The sequence below is a fragment of the Sapajus apella genome, unplaced genomic scaffold, assembly GCF_009761245.1.
Source record: "Sapajus apella isolate SASKATOON/1434 unplaced genomic scaffold, GSC_monkey_1.0 scaffold12, whole genome shotgun sequence".
In the NCBI taxonomy this organism is placed as follows: Eukaryota; Metazoa; Chordata; class Mammalia; order Primates; family Cebidae; genus Sapajus; species Sapajus apella.
In genome coordinates, this window is record NW_022436952.1 from 23,958,318 (window position 1) to 23,976,589 (window position 18,272).

Consider the following 18,272-nt stretch of genomic DNA (forward strand, 5'->3'; position numbering starts at 1 on the left):
CAGAGTCACACACAGTCACATACACAGTCACAAACACGGTCACATGCAGCCACACACAGTCACACACACACAGCCGAACAGACTGGCTTCTCTCCACAGATGCCAACATAACTTCCCCCTTGAGTTGTATCCTCAGAAATCATCCTTGTGGGATGTCAGGAGGAATACTTGAGGCAAATCAGCCTGTGAGAAGCATTTTGATTTTTCCATCTGGTGGTGCCAAAATGTCTTTCAACAAAAGGGGTGACTAATAAACATTTCTGGGAACGAATAGCTTTTCCAAGAACTGGCAGAAGTGAGATGATCTCACCTTTCAGAATGTGAGCTGTCTGTCTCCCCCTCATTCTCAGTCCCAGGGAGTAGGAAGAGGCCAGCGGCGGCACCCAGGCCACCTGAGGCAGGGGCTCCGGGCGGGGTGGGAGCCCCCACATGTCCCTGTGAGCCGGAGGGGTCAGAGTGGCTTCTGCACACGGATGCAACTGATGAGGCCCACACCAGCCTCTCTCCATCCTCCTTGGGCCCCACACTGCACCAAACGCCCCCACCCTTACTCTTCTCCCAGTTTCCTGTGATATGCCTAGCTTCTTGCTTGGAGACGTTCCTCCCTCCCCTGCTTTGCCCATTGATCACCAGCTACTCCGGTTCCCTCAGGAAGCCTTCCAGCCCTCGCCCTCTCTAGAGGATGGGCCATACTCCGTGTGTGCCCACCTCAGGCTGCAACTCGGCCACACCACCTCCTTCTGTGGCTCTCATCTGTGTGTCCTCTCTCCTCCTAGATTGTAAGCTCCCTGAGGGTCAAGACTGCACCTAACGTAAATCTGCAAGCTCATCACCCAGGGCAGGATGGGGCCCACAACCGGCACTCAATGAACGGGTGTAGAGGGCCAGCTGGGGGTGGAAACGGGTGTGCAAGGGGTTAGGACTTCTTGGGATGTGCATTGCTGTGATGGTGTGTAATGTGTGCATGTGTGTGATGGTGTGTGAATGTGTGATGGTGTGTAGTGATGGTGTTTGTGTGGTGTGTGTGTGATGGTGTGTGCATATGTGTGATAACGTGTGTGGTAGGTGTGTAATGTGTGATAGTGTGTGCACATTTGTGATGTGTGTGTGGTGTGTAATGATGTGTGTGATTGCATGTGTGTGTGATGGCATGTGGTGCCCGTGTGATAAAGTTTGCATGTGTGTGTGATTGCATGTGTGTGTATGGTATGTGTGCCTGTGTGATAAAGTTTGCATGTGTCTATGTGTGATGGTGTGTGTGTGCTCATGTGTGGTGTGTATGTGATGATGTATGTGTTTGATGATATGTGTGATGTGTGTGCATGTGTGTGTGGTTTGTGTGCCTATGTGACAGTGTGTGTGTGTGATGGCGTACCTGTTTGATGTGTGTGGTGTGTGTGTGATGGTGTGCGTGCATGTGTGTGTGGTATGTGTGCCTGTACGATAGTGTGTGTGTGGTGTGTGTGTGTCTGTGTGATAAAGTGTGAGATGGTGTATCTGTGTTTGATGTGTGTGGTATGTATGTGCATGTGTGTGTGATATGTGTACCTGTGTGATAAAGTGTGTGTGTGATGTACGTGTATGTGTTTGATATGTGTTTGCGATGTGTGTGTGTGTGCACATGTGTGGTGTGTGTGCTTGTGTGATAAATGTGTGTGATATGTGTGATGGTCTGTGTATCTGTGTTTGATGTGTGTGGTATGTATGTGCATGTGTGTGTGATATGTGTACCTGTGTGATAAAGTGTGTGTATGCATCTCTGTGTGGTCTGTGTGCCTGTGTGTGATGTTGTATCTGTGTTTGATGTGTCTGGTGTGTGTTCATGAATGTGGTATGTGTGCCTGTGTGACAAAGTGTGTGGTGTGTGTGTTTGATATGTGCGGTGTGTGTACATGCATCTGTGGTATGTGTGCTTATGTGATAAAGTGTGTGTGTGTGATATGTGTGATGGTCTATCTGATGTGGGGGTGTGTGTGTGTGCATGCATCTGTGGTATGTGTGCTTATGTGATAAAGTATGTGTGTGATGTACGTGTATGTGTTTGATATGTGTTTGCGATGTGTGTGTGTGTGCACATGTGTGGTGTGTGTGCTTGTGTGATAAATGTGTGTGATATGTGTGATGGTCTGTGTATCTGTGTTTGATGTGTGTGGTGTGTGTTGTGTGTGTGCAAGCAAGTTTGGTATGTGTGCTTGTGTGATAAAGTGTGTGTGTGACTGTGTGTGATGGTGTATGTGATGTGTGCGGTGTGTGTGTAACGGTGTGTGTGCATGTGTGTGGTATGTGTGCTTGTGTGATAAAGTGTGTGTGTGTGACTGTGATGGTCTGTGTATCTGTGATGTGTGGGGTGTGTGATGGTGTGTGTGCACACGTTACATGTGCTTGTGATGATGTGTGTGTGCCTGCATGTGATGGTTTCTGTGTTTGATGTGTGTGGTGTGTGTGTGCCTGTGTGTAATGGTTTCTGTTTGATATGTGTGGTGTGTGCCGTGTATGTGTGCATGCATGTGTGGTATGTGTGCTTGTGTGATAAAGTGTGTGTGTGACTGTGTGATGGTGTATGTGTTTGATGTGTGTGGTGTGTAACGTGTGTGTGTGCATGCATGTGATAAAGTGTGTGTGTGACTGTGTGTGATGGTGTATGTTTGATGTGTGTGATGATGTGTGTGTGCCTGAGTGTGATGATTTCTGTGTTTGATGTGTGGTGTGTGTGATGGTGTGTATGTGCACGGGTGTGTGGTATGCGTGCCTGTGAGTGGTATGAACGTGAGCACAGCAGTCGTGTGAGACATGGGATGCAGCACAGACGGGAGGCGCTGAGTGCAGCTGGAACAGTGGAGCTTCTCGAAGAGCCCGGGGATGGGATGGGAAGGGAGGAAGGGGTCAGAAGGGAGAGGGGAGCGGGAGCACAGGAGGCAGAGGGGCTCCGCCAAGGAAGCCTCTTGGCTTGGTGGGGTGTGAGGAGAGGCCTCGTGGGGCGGGACTGGGGCCCTGCAGTCCCCTGGTGGTGGTTTCCAGGACTGTGTTTTCAGGTGTCTGCTGTGTGACTGCAGGGCGGTGGCTCCAGCGTGCAACTCCCGTATCTGAGCTGCCCTATGGGATGCCAGCCATGCGGTGAACACACCACACTCACACACACCCCGCTCGCTCGCAGCCTCCTTGCAGACGAGGGTCCCTCCAAGGCTGCGCTTTCCTGAGAAGCTGGCAGGAATCTCGAATATGCTTGAAAATAAGAAAACCTGTCTTTTGGGAAAAACTGATCCCCACTTGGCCTCCCTGGCAGCTCTCCTTCAAGCATTTGCAAGAAGAGCCGGATCCCCTAGAGGGCAACAGAGGACAGAGTGCCCCAGGAGAGGGTGGCCAGGTGACCTGAGACAGCCTCCCCTAGAAAGCCTCCCCGAGACAGCCTTCCCCCGAGACAGCCTCCCCCCAGACAGCCTAGACAGCTTCCCCATGAGACAGCCTCCTGCTGGACAGCCTCCCCATGGCCCTACCCCTTAGGCATGGCGCCTGCTGTGGGCGGTGGGTGGAGGTACAGCCAGGGTCTCACTTAGAAGGCTATCATGTGCTCTGAACTACACCTCTATGTGACAGATGAGGACACCGAGGCCCCAGCAGCGAAGCTCCCTATCCACAGTCACTTGGCAAATTAGGAACCTGTGTCTCCAGAGCTCCCTTCAATCATGTGGTCCCTCCGATCCCTCCGATGTGAGTGGCATGGCAGGGCCTCGGCACTGAAGCCGTCCCACCCCAATCCCTTGCCTTGCTTCGTGTCCCCAGGCCCACCAGAGCTGGGCTCTGGATCACTGTTAATTGTGTGCCCAAGAGAACACGGGGCAGGGCCGGCACCCTGAGCCCACAAGCCCCTTCTCATCGGCCCCCACCGCCCCAGCCTTCCACCTGCAGGCTGCTGCCCAGGTCTGTGGAGCCCCAGACCCGCACTCTTCAGCCACACAAGGGCAAGGCCTGGAGGAGGAAGGGGGTCCAGGGCTGCTGGCAGCCGGGCCTGCTCTTCACCCATCAGGGGCAGCAAACCCAAGGTTCTAATTAGCGGCTTCTGGAACATCCAAGTGCCCTGGATGAAGGAAATGTGTTTCCTAATTGGCCCCCTGCCGGGTGTCAGCCAGAGAGCAGGGATTACGCAGCCCCTGCCCTGGCCAGCCCAGCCTGGCGGCCTCCCCTGCTTTCTCAGCCCCAGGCCAGCTCTCTCCTGCCCTCCCACTGCTGGTTACCTTCTCCCTGGGCTGGCACAGGTCTGCGTGGGAGGGACACCCCTTAAACACCTCCTCGGGGGCGGGGGCCAGGGACCCAACACAGGCACATGGGAGATCTTCAAAGACTCCAGCAGAGCCCACCCAGAGGCCTCGCCCCAGCCTCAGAGGAACTCACGGGCCAGGTATTGTCCTCAGGACCCCCACCAGCCCCTGTGGGGCCACTCACTCCTCTGACCAAACACATTCCCCAAGGCCCCTCTGCACGGCCCCCGCCCCCGCCCCGCAGGGCTCCACTGAGCCCTCTGCAGAAGCCCATGCAATCCTGTTCCAGATACTTTTCTTGGCCTGCTCTTGCCTGAACACACAGGCTGAGCTGGGGGTGAGGACTCCCCACTTTTAAGTGACCATAAGAATCCAAGGAACAGTCCTAGAACCAGAAACACCCCATCACCACCAGGGCTGAGGAATGACAGGGACAATGTCAGTCCTGGTTGCAGGGCCACAGGCTTGGAGCGTGGTGAGAAGGGCATGAAAGCTGGGGTGCCAGAGCCCCAGCCCCTATCAGCTCCCTGGGGGATCTCATTGCCCCCCCCCCCCCCCCCCCGCTGTTCCTTCAGCCTTGTCTTGCAGTAGAAATGTGGACAGCTGGGTGAGGCGCCTGTGCCGTGGGTGTGGGGGCAGGATCCGTGTAACCACCACAAGGTCTTGAAATGTGGGTACATGGGGCTGGCCCACAGCTCTCTGGACTAATTGCGATGGGAAGGAAAAGCTCAGGAAGGAGTGGGAGGCCAGGCCACCGCCTGGCTGGGTGACTAGACAAGTCCCCTCACCCAGTCAGGCCCATGTCACTGCCTATGACAAGTGCAAACTAAAGCCCACCGTCCCTGCCACCTGCTTCGCTGATAACCCATAGGTTATATAAGAGAGATGCCCCCCATTGCCCAGGGTGGCCACAACAGGGCAGAGCGCAGGGAAGGCCTAAGGGCCTCCTTCGAAACCTCCTACGAAAGTAGGGTGTCAGGTTCAGCAGACAGAGAGGAACTGCCAGAAGAAAGGAGGTAAGGGGCCAAGGGAGCTCTGAGGGGTCAAGGTGCCCCCTGGAATATTGCTGGGGAGGGAGAATTCACTGGAAGGAACAAAGTCACCAGACCAGAAAACCAGATTGAATAAACAGAATCCCGTGGAATGGCTTTGCGCAGTTTTCCAAGTCCCATTTTCATTATTTCACTTAAAGACAGAGCAGAGGCTGTGGGTGGGTGCCTTCCTCCCTACTCCTAGCTGCCTCTCCTCCATGTCGCTGCTTAAAGGGTCCTTCAAAACTAAAACCAAACCAAATAGGCGATCCAAACCATCTGTCCCCTAAGCAAGCCCACCTATTCCTCTCCCCTTCCCTCCTACCTCCTTGCCGAGGTTACCCCTAGGCTTTGTGCAGGGAAGGATGGGGAGGAGAGGCACAGGGCTTTCCCTCTGCGACCCGTAAATCCTCTGAACCCACTGCTTTGCCAGGAATACAGTGCTGTGGTGCCCATGTCCAAAGCCTAGGAAAGCAGCAAAACCCTCGGGCCCTCCTGCCTAAGTTCTCATCCCACGGGAGGGCTGGCGAGGGGAGTGGAGAGGGGCCCACTGCTCCTGCCACCTGCTTCACTGATAACCCATGGGGGAGTCAGGTGTGGGGCAAAGGGAAGGCTGAGTCAGCGAACAGAGGGTCCAATGGCACCCTGAGGCAGTACCCCACCCTGCCCCACCCCAAGAGAGATGCCTCCAATTGCCTGGGGCGGCCACAACCAGGCAGGGCTTCCCCAACCAGGCAGGGCTTCCCAAGGCTGGGAAGACTCGTCCCAGATCCCCTGAGAAGTGTATGATCAGGATAGCCTTGGGAAGCTGAACAGAACAGAGAGGCTGACTTCCCAGAAGAGGCCAGGAGGTGCTGGGGCTGGCAGGGCCACTGACGGGCCACCTTGCAGTCCCTAGTGAACACTGAAGGCCTAGGGCTGGGAGGATGCAGTCCTTGCAGCTCAGGGCCATAATGAGCTCCTTTCTGTTTTTTTGAGATGGAGTCTCACTCTGTCGCCCAGGCCAGGCTGGAGTGCAGTGGTGCAATCTTGGCTCACTGCAACCGCTGCTTCCCAGGTTCAAGGGATTCTCCTTCCTCAGCCTCCTGAGTAGCTGGGGTTACAGGTGTGCGCCCCTACGCCTAGCTAATTTTTGTACTTTTAGTAGAGACGAGGTCTTAGCATGTTGACCAGGCTGGTCTCAAACACCCACCCTCAGGTGATCTGCCCACCTCAGCCTCCCGAAGTGCTGGGATTACAGGCATGAGCCACCACGCTCGGCCTTAGCTCCTTTCAGAACAACCCAGGGTCCCTCCTTCTTGGCTTGGAGACAGCACTTCCTTTATCTTAAAGTAACTTGAAGTTTGATTTCAAAATCCAGGTTTATTTTCTCCTGGGAGTTGGAAGTTTCCTCACTGTCCTGCAATGAGTACAGCTTTTAGGAATTGACTGTGGACCCCAGAAGGGCCTTGAACGTTGATGCCCATGGCCTGGCAGCTTCTGAATTGATGCATGATGCCTGCCAGCTGCTCCTCTTCACCCTGTAGGAGGCCAGGAGGCCTGTGGGGAGTGGGGCTGGATGACCTGGGTCTTGGTGTGTGTGGAGAGTGTGTATGAACTCTCACTCACATACACACACGCAATGAAAGACAACATTTTAGAAGTTCTCCAAATTCCTTTGGATATCTTTGGGCCTTGTCATTCATTTCACTATGTTAAAAGTTCCTGACTACTATCCTTACTAAGCAAGAAAAGCTTAGGTCTTGTTTGAGCAGCTGGCCCAGTTAGGATCTCCATGGGCAGGACTGCCAGACCCCTTTGGGGTCAGGGAAGGGACGGTGCTCAGATTCTGGGCGGTGAGGCCTCCTCCACAGGTGGCCTTTGCTTCTCACCCAACTTCTTCCACCGCCACTCCCTCCTTCCTCCCCTTCCCCCACTAGCTTCCTTTGCATACAGAGGTCACTCTTTGCTGGGAGACAGTTAGGCACGGGTGCTGTGTCTTCCCCCATATACTCAGCAGGTGGCATCATCTCCATCTTACGGATGAGGAAACCGAGGCTCAGGTAAGCAATGGGACTTGTCCCAGATCCCCTGAGAGGTGTATGATCAGGACAGCCTTGGGAAGCTGAACAGAACAGAGAGGTCGAGCTGACTTCCCAGAGGAGGCCAGGACCTGCTAGGGCTGGCAGGGCCGCTGGGACAATGGAGGACGTACCTCCTGGGGCCAGTTGGAGATGGAACAGGAAATATGGGCCCTGTCCAGATGGCGTGGTGGGGAGGACAGAGGGAGGTGGGCAGATGTGGACTGTCGTGGGCCCAGAAGACGGGGGCCAGCCCCAGGCTCAATTCCTGGCCCATCAGCTCAAGAAGAGTCCCCATGAGAGAAAGAACCAGGCCTGGATTCAGGATCCCTGGGCCTGGGGCTCCTTCCTGGCCTATGATGGGGGCCTCAGCCACCCGCATGGATGCCCTGGCTGCATACAGGGTCCTTGCCAGTGGCCAGCTGGACAATGCTTTCGGGGTTTCTGCTTGCGTCTCCCATTCTGAAGAGCCCCTGCGACTGGCCCAGCTCTTTACACACACCTGCCCGCTGGCCACTGCAGGGCCCTCCTCCTGCAGGCTCCCAGACTGCCTCCACCCTCCATGGCCACTGTGAGACGGAGGGGACAGGACACACCCTTCCCAGGAAGGGAGTCAGAGGTCACAGGCGACAGGCAACCACTGCAAGTGGCCCCCAGGACTGTCTGCCCCATAGGTCCAGCACTGGATCTTCTGGTGCATGGCAATGAGTGGTGAGCCGTTTACAGCACAGACTCCCAGCCCCGCGACAGCCTGGTGGAACGTTTGAAATGCACCAGGGAGCTCCCAGCCCTTGTCCGATGCCCAGAGGGCTTCCCTTTGAGCAATGTGGACTCAGGTCAAATCCCCGTGGTATGACACAGACACAGAAGACCACCAAGGTCAAGCCATTGGTCTGTGGCCTCACAGCCCATCAGGGGCAGAGTCAAGTCCAGATGCCAGCCTGGGTGTGCCAGCCTCAGGGTGAGGGAAGGGGAGAAGCCAGGCTGCTGGGCTCCTCTCACCCCCTGTCTCTGAGGACCAAGGAGGAAAAGATGAGAAATTCCCCGACATGGGATCCATCCAGCTAGTTCCCACCAGTGACAGGAGCGCCACGACCAACATCCTCCGGGGGCCACCTGCACCCCAGTCCCACAGTTGCACTGGTCACACGGCCCCTCCCGTCCTTCCCAGCAGACAAGGGGACTCTCACTCACCATAGTCCTTCTTGCAGTACTTTTTCATGTTAATCTTCAGCTTCCCCTTGGAGGCCTTGCAGTAGGAATCGCAGTCTGCAGGGGAGTGGGGGGAGCACAGACAAAAACTAATTAGGCTGGCAATGAATAGGCTGGCAGGCAGAGGAGGAGGCCACCTCCCTAAATACCCAGAGGTCTGTGATACTCATGGGCCAGGCCGGGCGGGCAGGCGGCCATTCAGGGCAAGCCCGGCCTTCTAAAGCGGCCTGAGGGACAAAGGGCCCCCATCTGACCCACACACCCCCTCCCTGGCCTCACAAATCCTTTAGCCACCGCCTGCAGCCGTGCTGGCCTCTGTGAGAGTCTCGGGGGTTCCGTATTGTGCCACCCAGGGCTTCTGAGCACCACACAGATTCTCCCTGTTCTTAAGATGCAACTGGAGCCTGATTAAAGCCGATAGAGGCCTCATTGTCACCCTGAGCCCCGGGTCTGTGTCAGGCGCTGGCTTTCATGGCGTGGAGCCTCTAGCTGGGGTCAGGCCTCAACAAAAGAGGTCACAGGGGAAATTAGCAGCCCATGAAGCATTAGAAAACCCCTTTGGTGTCCACTCTACTGGAGTGTGCAAATAAAATGCCCCACGAAGACGAGTTCAGTTCTAATGGGTCGTACTGCTGAGAGGCAGGGCTGCTGGGCCATCTCCACTGGGCATCACTGGGGGATGCCAGGGCCTAACCGAGAGCCAGGCAGGATGTGCAGGGCACCAGGGCCTGCCAGCCTGTGGGCCTGCATCAACCCCCAAATGCAGCTGCCCACTGCAGCCCAAACATAGCCTTTCCCTGCCAGCAATCGCTGTTCTTTGAACACAGAGACACAATTCCTTCGCTAAGTCTGTGTGTGACAGCTTCACATGACGGCACAGCCCATCCCAGAGGCCCAGCCAATCTCCCCCAGTCTGCCCTGCCCCCGCCACTCAGCAGGCAGGATCTCATTCCATTCTCACAACCCTTCTTTGAGGTGTGGGTATCATTCCCATTCTGCAGACAAGAAAACGGAAACTCCAGGAGGGTAAGCCGCCTGCCCAGTGCACCCTGAGAAGCTATTGCCAAGGCTGGCCTGAGACGCCAAGATCCCTGCACCCTTGGTGAGGCGATATTCTGACAGATTCCCCCTCAGTGGGAGCAGAGGTGAGCTCAGAGCCAGGGGTAAGGAATGCCCTGGATTTTAGTGGTTCCCATACTGCCTGGGGGACCAGCCAGGCTGGCGGTGTGTATGTGGGGCTTGTTGGGGGAGGTCTGCAGGGGGCCCAGCCTGTTCTAAAAGCAGTGGTGGCATGGGTTGGTGGAAGTTGGCTGGGTGCGTGTGTCCCGGTGAGGGATTAGGAAAAGGGGACCAGGAAGGGAAAGATGCGACACACATGTGCACACACATGGGCAGCTGCTCCGGGGGCAGGTGGCAGTCCCCAATCCTGCAGAGGGGAAAACCAAGGTCAAGGTAGGGGAGGAGTGATTTGTGTGGGAGCACAGGGAGAAGCCCAGGCAGGAAAGCAGGTGTCCAAGTGCCGCCTGCACCCCGAGCCAGGGCGTAGAGCTGCAGGGAGTGTCCAGAGAGACCTCACCAGAGCTGGCCTCTGGGCTGTGAAGGCCACTGCCTCCTTCAAGGTCTTATCCTGGGATACACTGACTGGCGCCTCAATGAAAGCTGACACAGCTCCATCCCACTGCCTTGGTAGCCTCCCACTGCTTCCTGTGCTAGCGTCTTGGGGCCCCCAGTTAGGAACCAGTCTCAGGAAATGGGAGAACAACAGTCCTGCTTCCTGCTCCCTGTGACTTCAGCCCTCGGAACCCCTTCATGATGGCCCTGTTCCGCGGCACTGGTGGCCACAGTACCCATCCCTCCTGCCATCTGGACAGTTGCTTGGTTACTGGAGTAGGGATTCTTTGGAGTACAGGGATTGGGCTGTTCAGACAGTGGCCCTCACTCTACTGTGGCCAAGCTGGAGAGCCTGGGATGAGAGTGACGGCAGCTCAAACATGCAAGTCCGCGGCACCATCCCCACCGTCAGCACTGTGGCCGCACCTCCCCAAGGGGAACAGCTGCTCTGGGCCACATCTTTGCCAGCTCAGGGACAGATGACGCTCCCAGTAAAGCCACGGCTGGGGCTGAACCCAGGGCGTGCCTAAGTCCTGGTGGTCCCGCAGGAGCTGGCTGAAATCCCTTCCTGCTTTCTCTGCTTAGGGAAGCGAACTGGAATGCAAGTGGTGCTGAATGGCGTTCTTGTAGGGGCGGCCTGGAATCCACTCTCCTTGCCTTCTTATTATCATTATGATTCATATTTTTTGTCTTTTTTTTTGACAAAAGCCATCATCCCTACCATCATTTCTGATCAGGAGGAAATCCTTTTCACCTGCCTCCTCATGGCCCAAGGCACATTCCCTCCATCTCAGCCTTGAGGTAGGTAGCACTGGCTGGGGCAGAGAGGGTGCCTTTGAGCACGTCAGCTCTTCTGAGCCTCTAAGGATGCTTTGAGGGAGGAACTGCCTTGCCTAGCTTAGAACTGAGGGCTCAGAAAGGTTCCAGAACAGCTTGCCCAAGGTAAGGCCCACCCCAGGTGAGCGGGAGGAAGGCAGATGAGTCCTGGGACAGCCTGCCCCTGTCCCCTCCCTCCAGCATTATTGTCCCAGCCTAGAAACCTCCACAGCTCTCCTCTCCAGAGCCATGAGTCTACCTGGGACAAAGACTGCCCTAGAATGTGTGACATCCATCGCTGCCTAATTAGGTCACACTCCCGGGCCCTGCTTGACAAATCACCGTCATCGCCATGAATATCAAGTCTGTACCTCACTAATGGCAGCTACTCCCACGATACTAATGAGGCACTGGGCACTGTTCTCATGGTTGATGAACTCTTCTAGGCCCTTCAATCAGGCCCCATTTTATAGATGAGAATTGAAGGCACAGAGACATTGGTGACTCACCAGCTCAAGGTCATGTGCCCAATGAGGCAGTCCGGCTGCCGAACCTCTGCTCTTAACCTCCTGGTCCCAGTCCTGGCTATGCAGTGGGATCACGATGCCTGGGTCCTATTCCCAGGACATTGTGATTTCCTTAGTTTAGGGAGTGGCTTACGTGTCTGAATATTTAATGCTCCCCAGATGGTTCTAAAGTACAAACAGAGTCAGAAAACATAGTCTGAACCAATTGTGAGAGACGGGGACAGTCTCTGCACCCGTGATTTGTACAGAGCAGCCAGTGTGGCAGAGGAAAGATCCAGATAGGTGGCTGTTGACTCAAACTGGAGAATGCTCACAGAGAGAACCTCAGGCTGCTTGTCCTTACAGAAAATGACATCAGGCTCTGAGCATTTGGAGTTGTGTTTGCCTTTTTTTTTTTTTTTTTTTTTGGTGCCTTTCCTTTCTGTCAGCTGGAAATTCTTGTCAGATCAGTGTGCTTGTTGCAAAATGTCCCCTATGCCCTTTGGGTTTGCTAGGGAAACAAAGACCAAGCTTGCTAGAATTGTATGTGAAATACAGGTAACTAGGCTTGGAAGGAGAGGCTGAAATGTTCTCCCTTGGGTAAAGTGAATAACCTTCTGGACACTGTGACAGCTATTTGGCTGCTTGTGGACTCTTTGTTTAGGTTGTATTCCAGATAGCTGAAGTCACCAGGCAAGTGGCCCCCGAATAAGGAAAATGGTACTGTACGTACTCTCTTTATGGTACACACAAAGCCACAGAGAGTGCTTCAAGATGGACAAACCACAGCTTTAAGATAAAGCTTTGACTCCTTCTTCAAACTGGCATCTACTTGGCAGCCTCTCATGTGGCTTCTCCTTGTTTTGTTCCAAAATAGCCATAAAGACAATGAGAAAACCTGAAAGTTCACACTATGCCAAAAACAAAAATGATGATGACCCAATGATGGGATCTGGGAGCAATCTCTATTAATTGAAGGCAGATGGCGGTGGAATAAGCAAAACCTGTTTAGATTTGATCTTAGGACACAGCTCTTTGTCTAACGAGCAGAAAGGTCCTGAAAAAAGGGAGGGGGACAGAGAAACAAGGACCAGGGAACAAATGAGCAGGAAGTGAGCGGGGGCAGTGGGGATGATCCCTCCTCCAGGAAGGGAAGTTTCAGGACCGGTAAGGAACAGAAGGACAGTGGTACAGCAGAGATCTCACCTTGTATTTCTATCTCAATCATTGCAGAGAATCAGAAAATCGGGCAATGCAGAGAAAGGAAGGGCACTACCTCCACAGAGCAGAAGGAAATCCATGGAAAGGTTGGTAGGAACCAGAAGCTGAAGACGGAGCTATGTACCTTCCCTGGCCATTCTCCTTAAATCTGAGATGGGAATCCAGCCATTGCACCAGTACATGGAGCTGCAATTTTTTTTCTTCTTCAAAGGACCAAACAGTGAATACTTTAGGCATGGAGGACCATAAGGTTGCTGTCACAAATATTCATCTTTGTCACTGTAGCTTAAAAACAGCCATAAACAATAGGTGATCAAATGGGCCTGGCAGACTAAAAAGATTAAAATAACAGCCTTTATGAACTAGGAGAAGAAAGCCAGTAAGGGAGATGAAGCTGAGCTGAAACAAAAAGGGCGATGCATAAAAGAAAGAGTTGGAAAAACAAGGAGGAAAACTCTGTAGCGCAATTAAAATCCTCTTTGGAAGGGCTGGGTGTGGTGGTTCACACTTGTAATCCCAGCACTTGGGTGGCCAAGGCAGGAAAATCACTTGAGGCTAGGAGTTCAAGATCAGCCTTGACAACATTGCAAAACTGCATCTCTAAAAACAAACAAACAAACAAAAAACGAAACAAAACAAAAAAAAAAAAACAGAGCCAGGCATGATGGCTACTCAGGAGGATGAAGTGGGAGTGTCACTTGAGCACAGGAGTTTGAGGTTATAGTGAGCTGTGACTAAGCCACTATACTTTAGCCTGGGTGACACAGCAAACCCCTGTCTCTAAAAATAAATAAGTAATCCACTTAGAAAGCAGCAAAGATTCATAATACTGTAGAAAACTGATTCAGAAACATGGAGAATAAATTGGAGAGAAAATTCACAAAATTTAGAGGAAAAAGATAACCTACATATTTAGAAGGAAAGGGCTCAGTGAAGTTTTTCAAAAATCAACAAAAGGGGACCAACATCCAGACACTTCTTTGCAAAACATATGAAATACCAGGATAAGAAAAATATACATACAGATTAAAAACAACAACAAGCCAGTGACATAATCATAGAGTAATGTCTATAAGGTCTTAATGGGAAAAATTTGTAATCTAAGAATTTTATACCTAGCTAGACTGTCTTATATATATATGTAGGCCACAATAAACAAAAGACATTCTCAAATGTGCAGGGGCTCAGAAAACATTCCAATTATGTATCCTTTTGAATACTTCAGAATGTTTTCCAACCAACTATGAAATGAATTAAAAGTAAGGGTTTACAGGGAAAAGTGGTGGCATAAACCCAAGGTGATGTGATTGACATCTCTATGTTTACTGGAGATGAACACTGAAACCAGTAAACATAGAGATGCCATATTTGGTTCTAAAACATAATGCAAATATCAAAATAATTTTTAAGTGTTTGAAAGAGAACATCAGTGTCTTCCTCTCCTTCTCCATCCCCATGTGTATGTGTGTGTGTGTGTGTGTGTGTGTGTGTGTGTATCTATGTACATATAAAATATTTAAATTTAGTTTGATACTTCAGATCATATTAAAAACTATTAATTAGAATGAGGTGGGGAATAAAACCCTTTGTCTTAAATAGAGAGAAGATGCTATTTCATGCTCCATTCTGACAAGAGCTATTAGATCAAATAATGCTTCTGAAAAACCCAAAGATAATCACAGAACTCTGGAAAAAATAGGATATAAATGATAGAACATAGAACTCTGGAAAAAATAGGATATAGTTAATATGCCAAAAGATAAAACAGAAAAAATGAAAAATATAAAAAGCAATTATGATAAATTAAGATCACAGAAGAACAAACACCTAAAGACAATAAAGGTAAATGGATCCAACTACTCTACTGAAAACCTAAATTTAAAACATTAGAGTACTCTTTAAGGGTAATATAACCAAATAAAATGATATCTTTTTTTTTTTTTTTTTTGAGATTGAGTCTCGTTCTGTTGCCCAGGCTAAAGTGCAGTAGCACGATCTTGGCTCATTGCAGCCTCCACCTTCCAGGTAAGTGATTCTCCTGCCTTGGTCTCCGGAGTAGCTGGGACCACAGGCGCGTGCCACTGAAACCAGCTATTTTTTTGTATTTTTAGTAGAGATGGGGTTTTACTGTGTTAGCCAGGATGGTCTTGATCTCCTGACCTTGTGATCTGCCCACCTCAGCCTCCCAAAGTATTACAGGTGTGAGCCACCACTCTCAGCCTAAATTGATTTTTTAAGAGCCCAAAACTTAAACAGTAGCAAAGGTGTATCAGCAAATGAAAACAAAAAATGAACCAAGAGTGAAATGCTAGTATCAGAAAAGTAGATTTCAAGGCAACCATGTTTATAGTGGAAAAAAAAAATCACCTAGTAATTAAACAATGATATTTTGGCATAGAATAACATCTCGATGAACTATATTAAGTAAAAATCAATAGTAATACAAAAGGAAATAGACAGAAATGCTTAAGTAGTGAAAAAATGCTAAATTAATTCAAAGAAGCTAAAACTATACAAGCCACATTTCCTGACCACAACGATATTATTTGTTATTAAAGAAGAAATAATGAAATTAAATGACATGCATTCAATTCTAGAGGTTAGAAAATTAGCAAAACAAAACCCAAAGAAAGCAAAAGGAAAGAATTAATACTCCTAGAAGTAGAAATTAATATAGTAGAATACAGAAAAAAATATATAAATACATTCAAGAACTGATTCTTTGAAAAGCTCAAATACAAGCTAAAAAAAAGACAAAACTAATAAAAGAAACAAAACAGAACATTAGAATTAACAAGAAATAAATTATAAGGCTAGTATATACAACTTTAGGCTAAAAATCTTGGAAATCTAAATGAAATGCAGAATTTTAGGAAAACATAAAAGACCAAGTTAAACTGAGTAAGAGACGTGGAATCCGAATAGATAAATAGTCATAAGAGATGTCTGGATAGAGATGCTTTCAGAGGTAGGTCCATGTAAACATTTAAAGGACACATCAATTTCAGTTTCATGCTATTTGATCTGTTCAGAAACACAGAAAAACACGGAAAGCTACTAAGACAAAACGTATGACAGTGCTAACAGCTGACCATTTTGCAACTTTAAGAAAGCAGTTTTATATGATTCGGCCTTAGTGTAAAAGCTGGCATAACCACGTACATGCAGACTCTGTGGGCCAACTGATTGGCCTCATTCACCAGGAGACCCAACATTTTACGCCCCACAGTTTCCCATTCTACCCCCACCCAGCGGCTGGGACCGCATCCATCCTGCCAGGACACATTCACTCCATGCAGAAGTAACAAGTAAAGAGTGGGCAGGATGCCCCACTGCCCTGCTGTCTCAGGGGAGCCTCTGGAGCTAGGATTGAAGGCACAGGTAAGTACTAGCAGCTCTGCAGGAGGTCTTGCTCCACGGCTGCCCTTCTAGCTCACTCTACTCCCCAAAAAGAGACAGAAGCTGCCAGGGCTGGACACAGGCACTGCCTGGTCCCCACTCAGACGTGCTCTGTCCAAGGGAGAGCCGCTGAGACCTGGAGGCCACCATCTGCCCGGCTCGCAGCAGGCCCATCCTGGCTGGCTGGCATCCTGGCTGCTCCTGGGAGCAGCCTACGCTCCCTTTTATTCCTCCCACCTGCTCCCCTGACCGACCCACAGCCAAGAGCCAAGAGGTGGCCTGCAGGCCCAATCCCAGTGGCTGAGACCCTCCCGCGTCTTCCTCCACCTTGGGTAGCTGGCCCCTCTGGTCTGCCTCCTGTGCCCCAGGTGCCAGAATCCTGCTGGGCCGGCCTGCTCGCCGGATCAAGGCTCATCTCTGAGCATATGGCAGGCAGAGCCCAGCGGCCATGGTTGAAGCCAGGGGCACCGCATCTGGCACCTCCCCTTGGAGCAGGGCGGGGAGCTGGCAAAGGTCTCGCTCTCAGCAGCCCTGGCCCACTCCCCCACAACACCTCTGCCGCTCTGCTTCTGGGCTGTCGGGCTTGGGAAGGTGGGGCAGGGATGTAAGGAGCAAGGGACACCCAGCCAACGTGGTCTGTCCTCCCAGGGCAGAGAAACCTGGAAGGGTTGGGTGAGTTGCAGATGCCAAGGGCTGGGCATAGGGGAGGAGCCCCTGGTTGTCCCTGGCCCAAGGTGAAAGAGTTTAAGGGGAGAGGAGCTGGGGCTAACAGGGGCACCCAGCTGGCTCTGTCCATTTTGGCTGGGCCATTTAAAAGGCAAATGAGGCCAGTCTGCCCAGAAGGCATGTTTGGTGCTGCCTGACCTGGAACCAGAAAGCTGCATGGAATCCCCAGAGCCAGAGAGTCCAGTTTTCCATGTGTCCAGTTTTTGAGCTGCTGCAGGTGTCCGTGGGTTTCCTAAGGGCCTCCATGGGCGAGGCATGATGAGAATGAAGGACGCACTTCCCAGGAAGCTGGCTCTCACCTCTTGGTCCCAGGCTGCAGGTGACTTCGTGACTCATTATACTCTGCCCCAGGCAAGACCACTTTCCTACCACCCCTCATCAACAGCACCTCGTCCCGGGGTCAAGCCACCTGTCAGGGACAGCAAGGGCCCACAGGCAGATCGCTAGCCCCCACCCATCTCCCTAAGCCTGTACTAGTCTCACCTACCCAATCACCCTCAAGTCCTACTTGCCTCAAAAGCAAAATGCCCATTTGACTTTGAGCCTCTGGGGCAGAAACGCTAAGGATGCCCCAAAGGAAGCATCTTCTAGCAATGGGCTGGCTGAGGAGCTTGGCGACCTATGGAAGTAAGTGTCTAGAAGAAAGCCCAAAATGTTTGTAACACAGAAAGCCAAGGATTGGTGTCTTTCACATACAAAGAACTCTTCCGAATCAGTAAGACAGCAACCTAAAATTCAAAGGAAAGGAACAGGCTGTTCAAAGAAGAGAAAATAAAAAGGGTTCAAGGAGATGTGTTCAATCTCAAATTATCAAAGAAGCAAAACATAAACCAATGGGAATATAGCGCTTCCGCCTAGCAAACTGGCAAAGGCAAGCATACATACACTTACGCGATGTGTCTGGGGCACAGATTAAAATATGAACTTTCCCGAGCGTGGCTGACATTGAGTGTCAAAACCCTGAGAACACACACACGCACACCCTGATGCAGCAACCCCATTTCTAGGAATTTAACATCCATTCATTTGAATGTTTGACTAGGCACTTCCCACATGAATGGCTCTGGGAAGCACTGGGTGTTCCCTGAGGCTAATCTAGCAGTGAGTCAACAAGAGGGGAGAGGCCAACAGCACCATCACTCCCATCCCTGACGAGGACACCCAGGAAATGAGAGCAGTGAGCAGAGCACACTACCAGAGAATGCGTCGGGGCAGGGGGCACAGGTGGAGACCTACTTAGACCCATCCAAGGACATGACACTCAGTTGACAGGGCATCAGCCCTGGGAAGTGCAGGGAGGAGCACCCCAGCTCTCGGCAGGTGCAAAGACCCCCGGGTAGGAAAGTGTGAGGAACCAAAAGGAGGGGAGACTGGAGCTGGCAAAAGCTGGGGGTTGCCCAGCCGGAGATGAGGCTTACAGTTTGCAGGGAGTCC

The 18,272-nt window shown here is 51.5% G+C and overlaps 1 protein-coding gene across 1 annotated transcript in view; it reads right to left on the minus strand.

Moving 5' to 3' along the window:
* Positions 1–18,272, minus strand: part of NTN1 (netrin 1) — a 218,784-nt gene that overhangs the window by 15,614 nt on the left and 184,898 nt on the right. Inside the window, exon 6 of the mRNA XM_032280299.1 lies at positions 8,542–8,616. Coding sequence (XP_032136190.1) covers positions 8,542–8,616 — 75 coding nt within the window. The remainder of the gene's footprint in view (positions 1–8,541; positions 8,617–18,272) is intronic.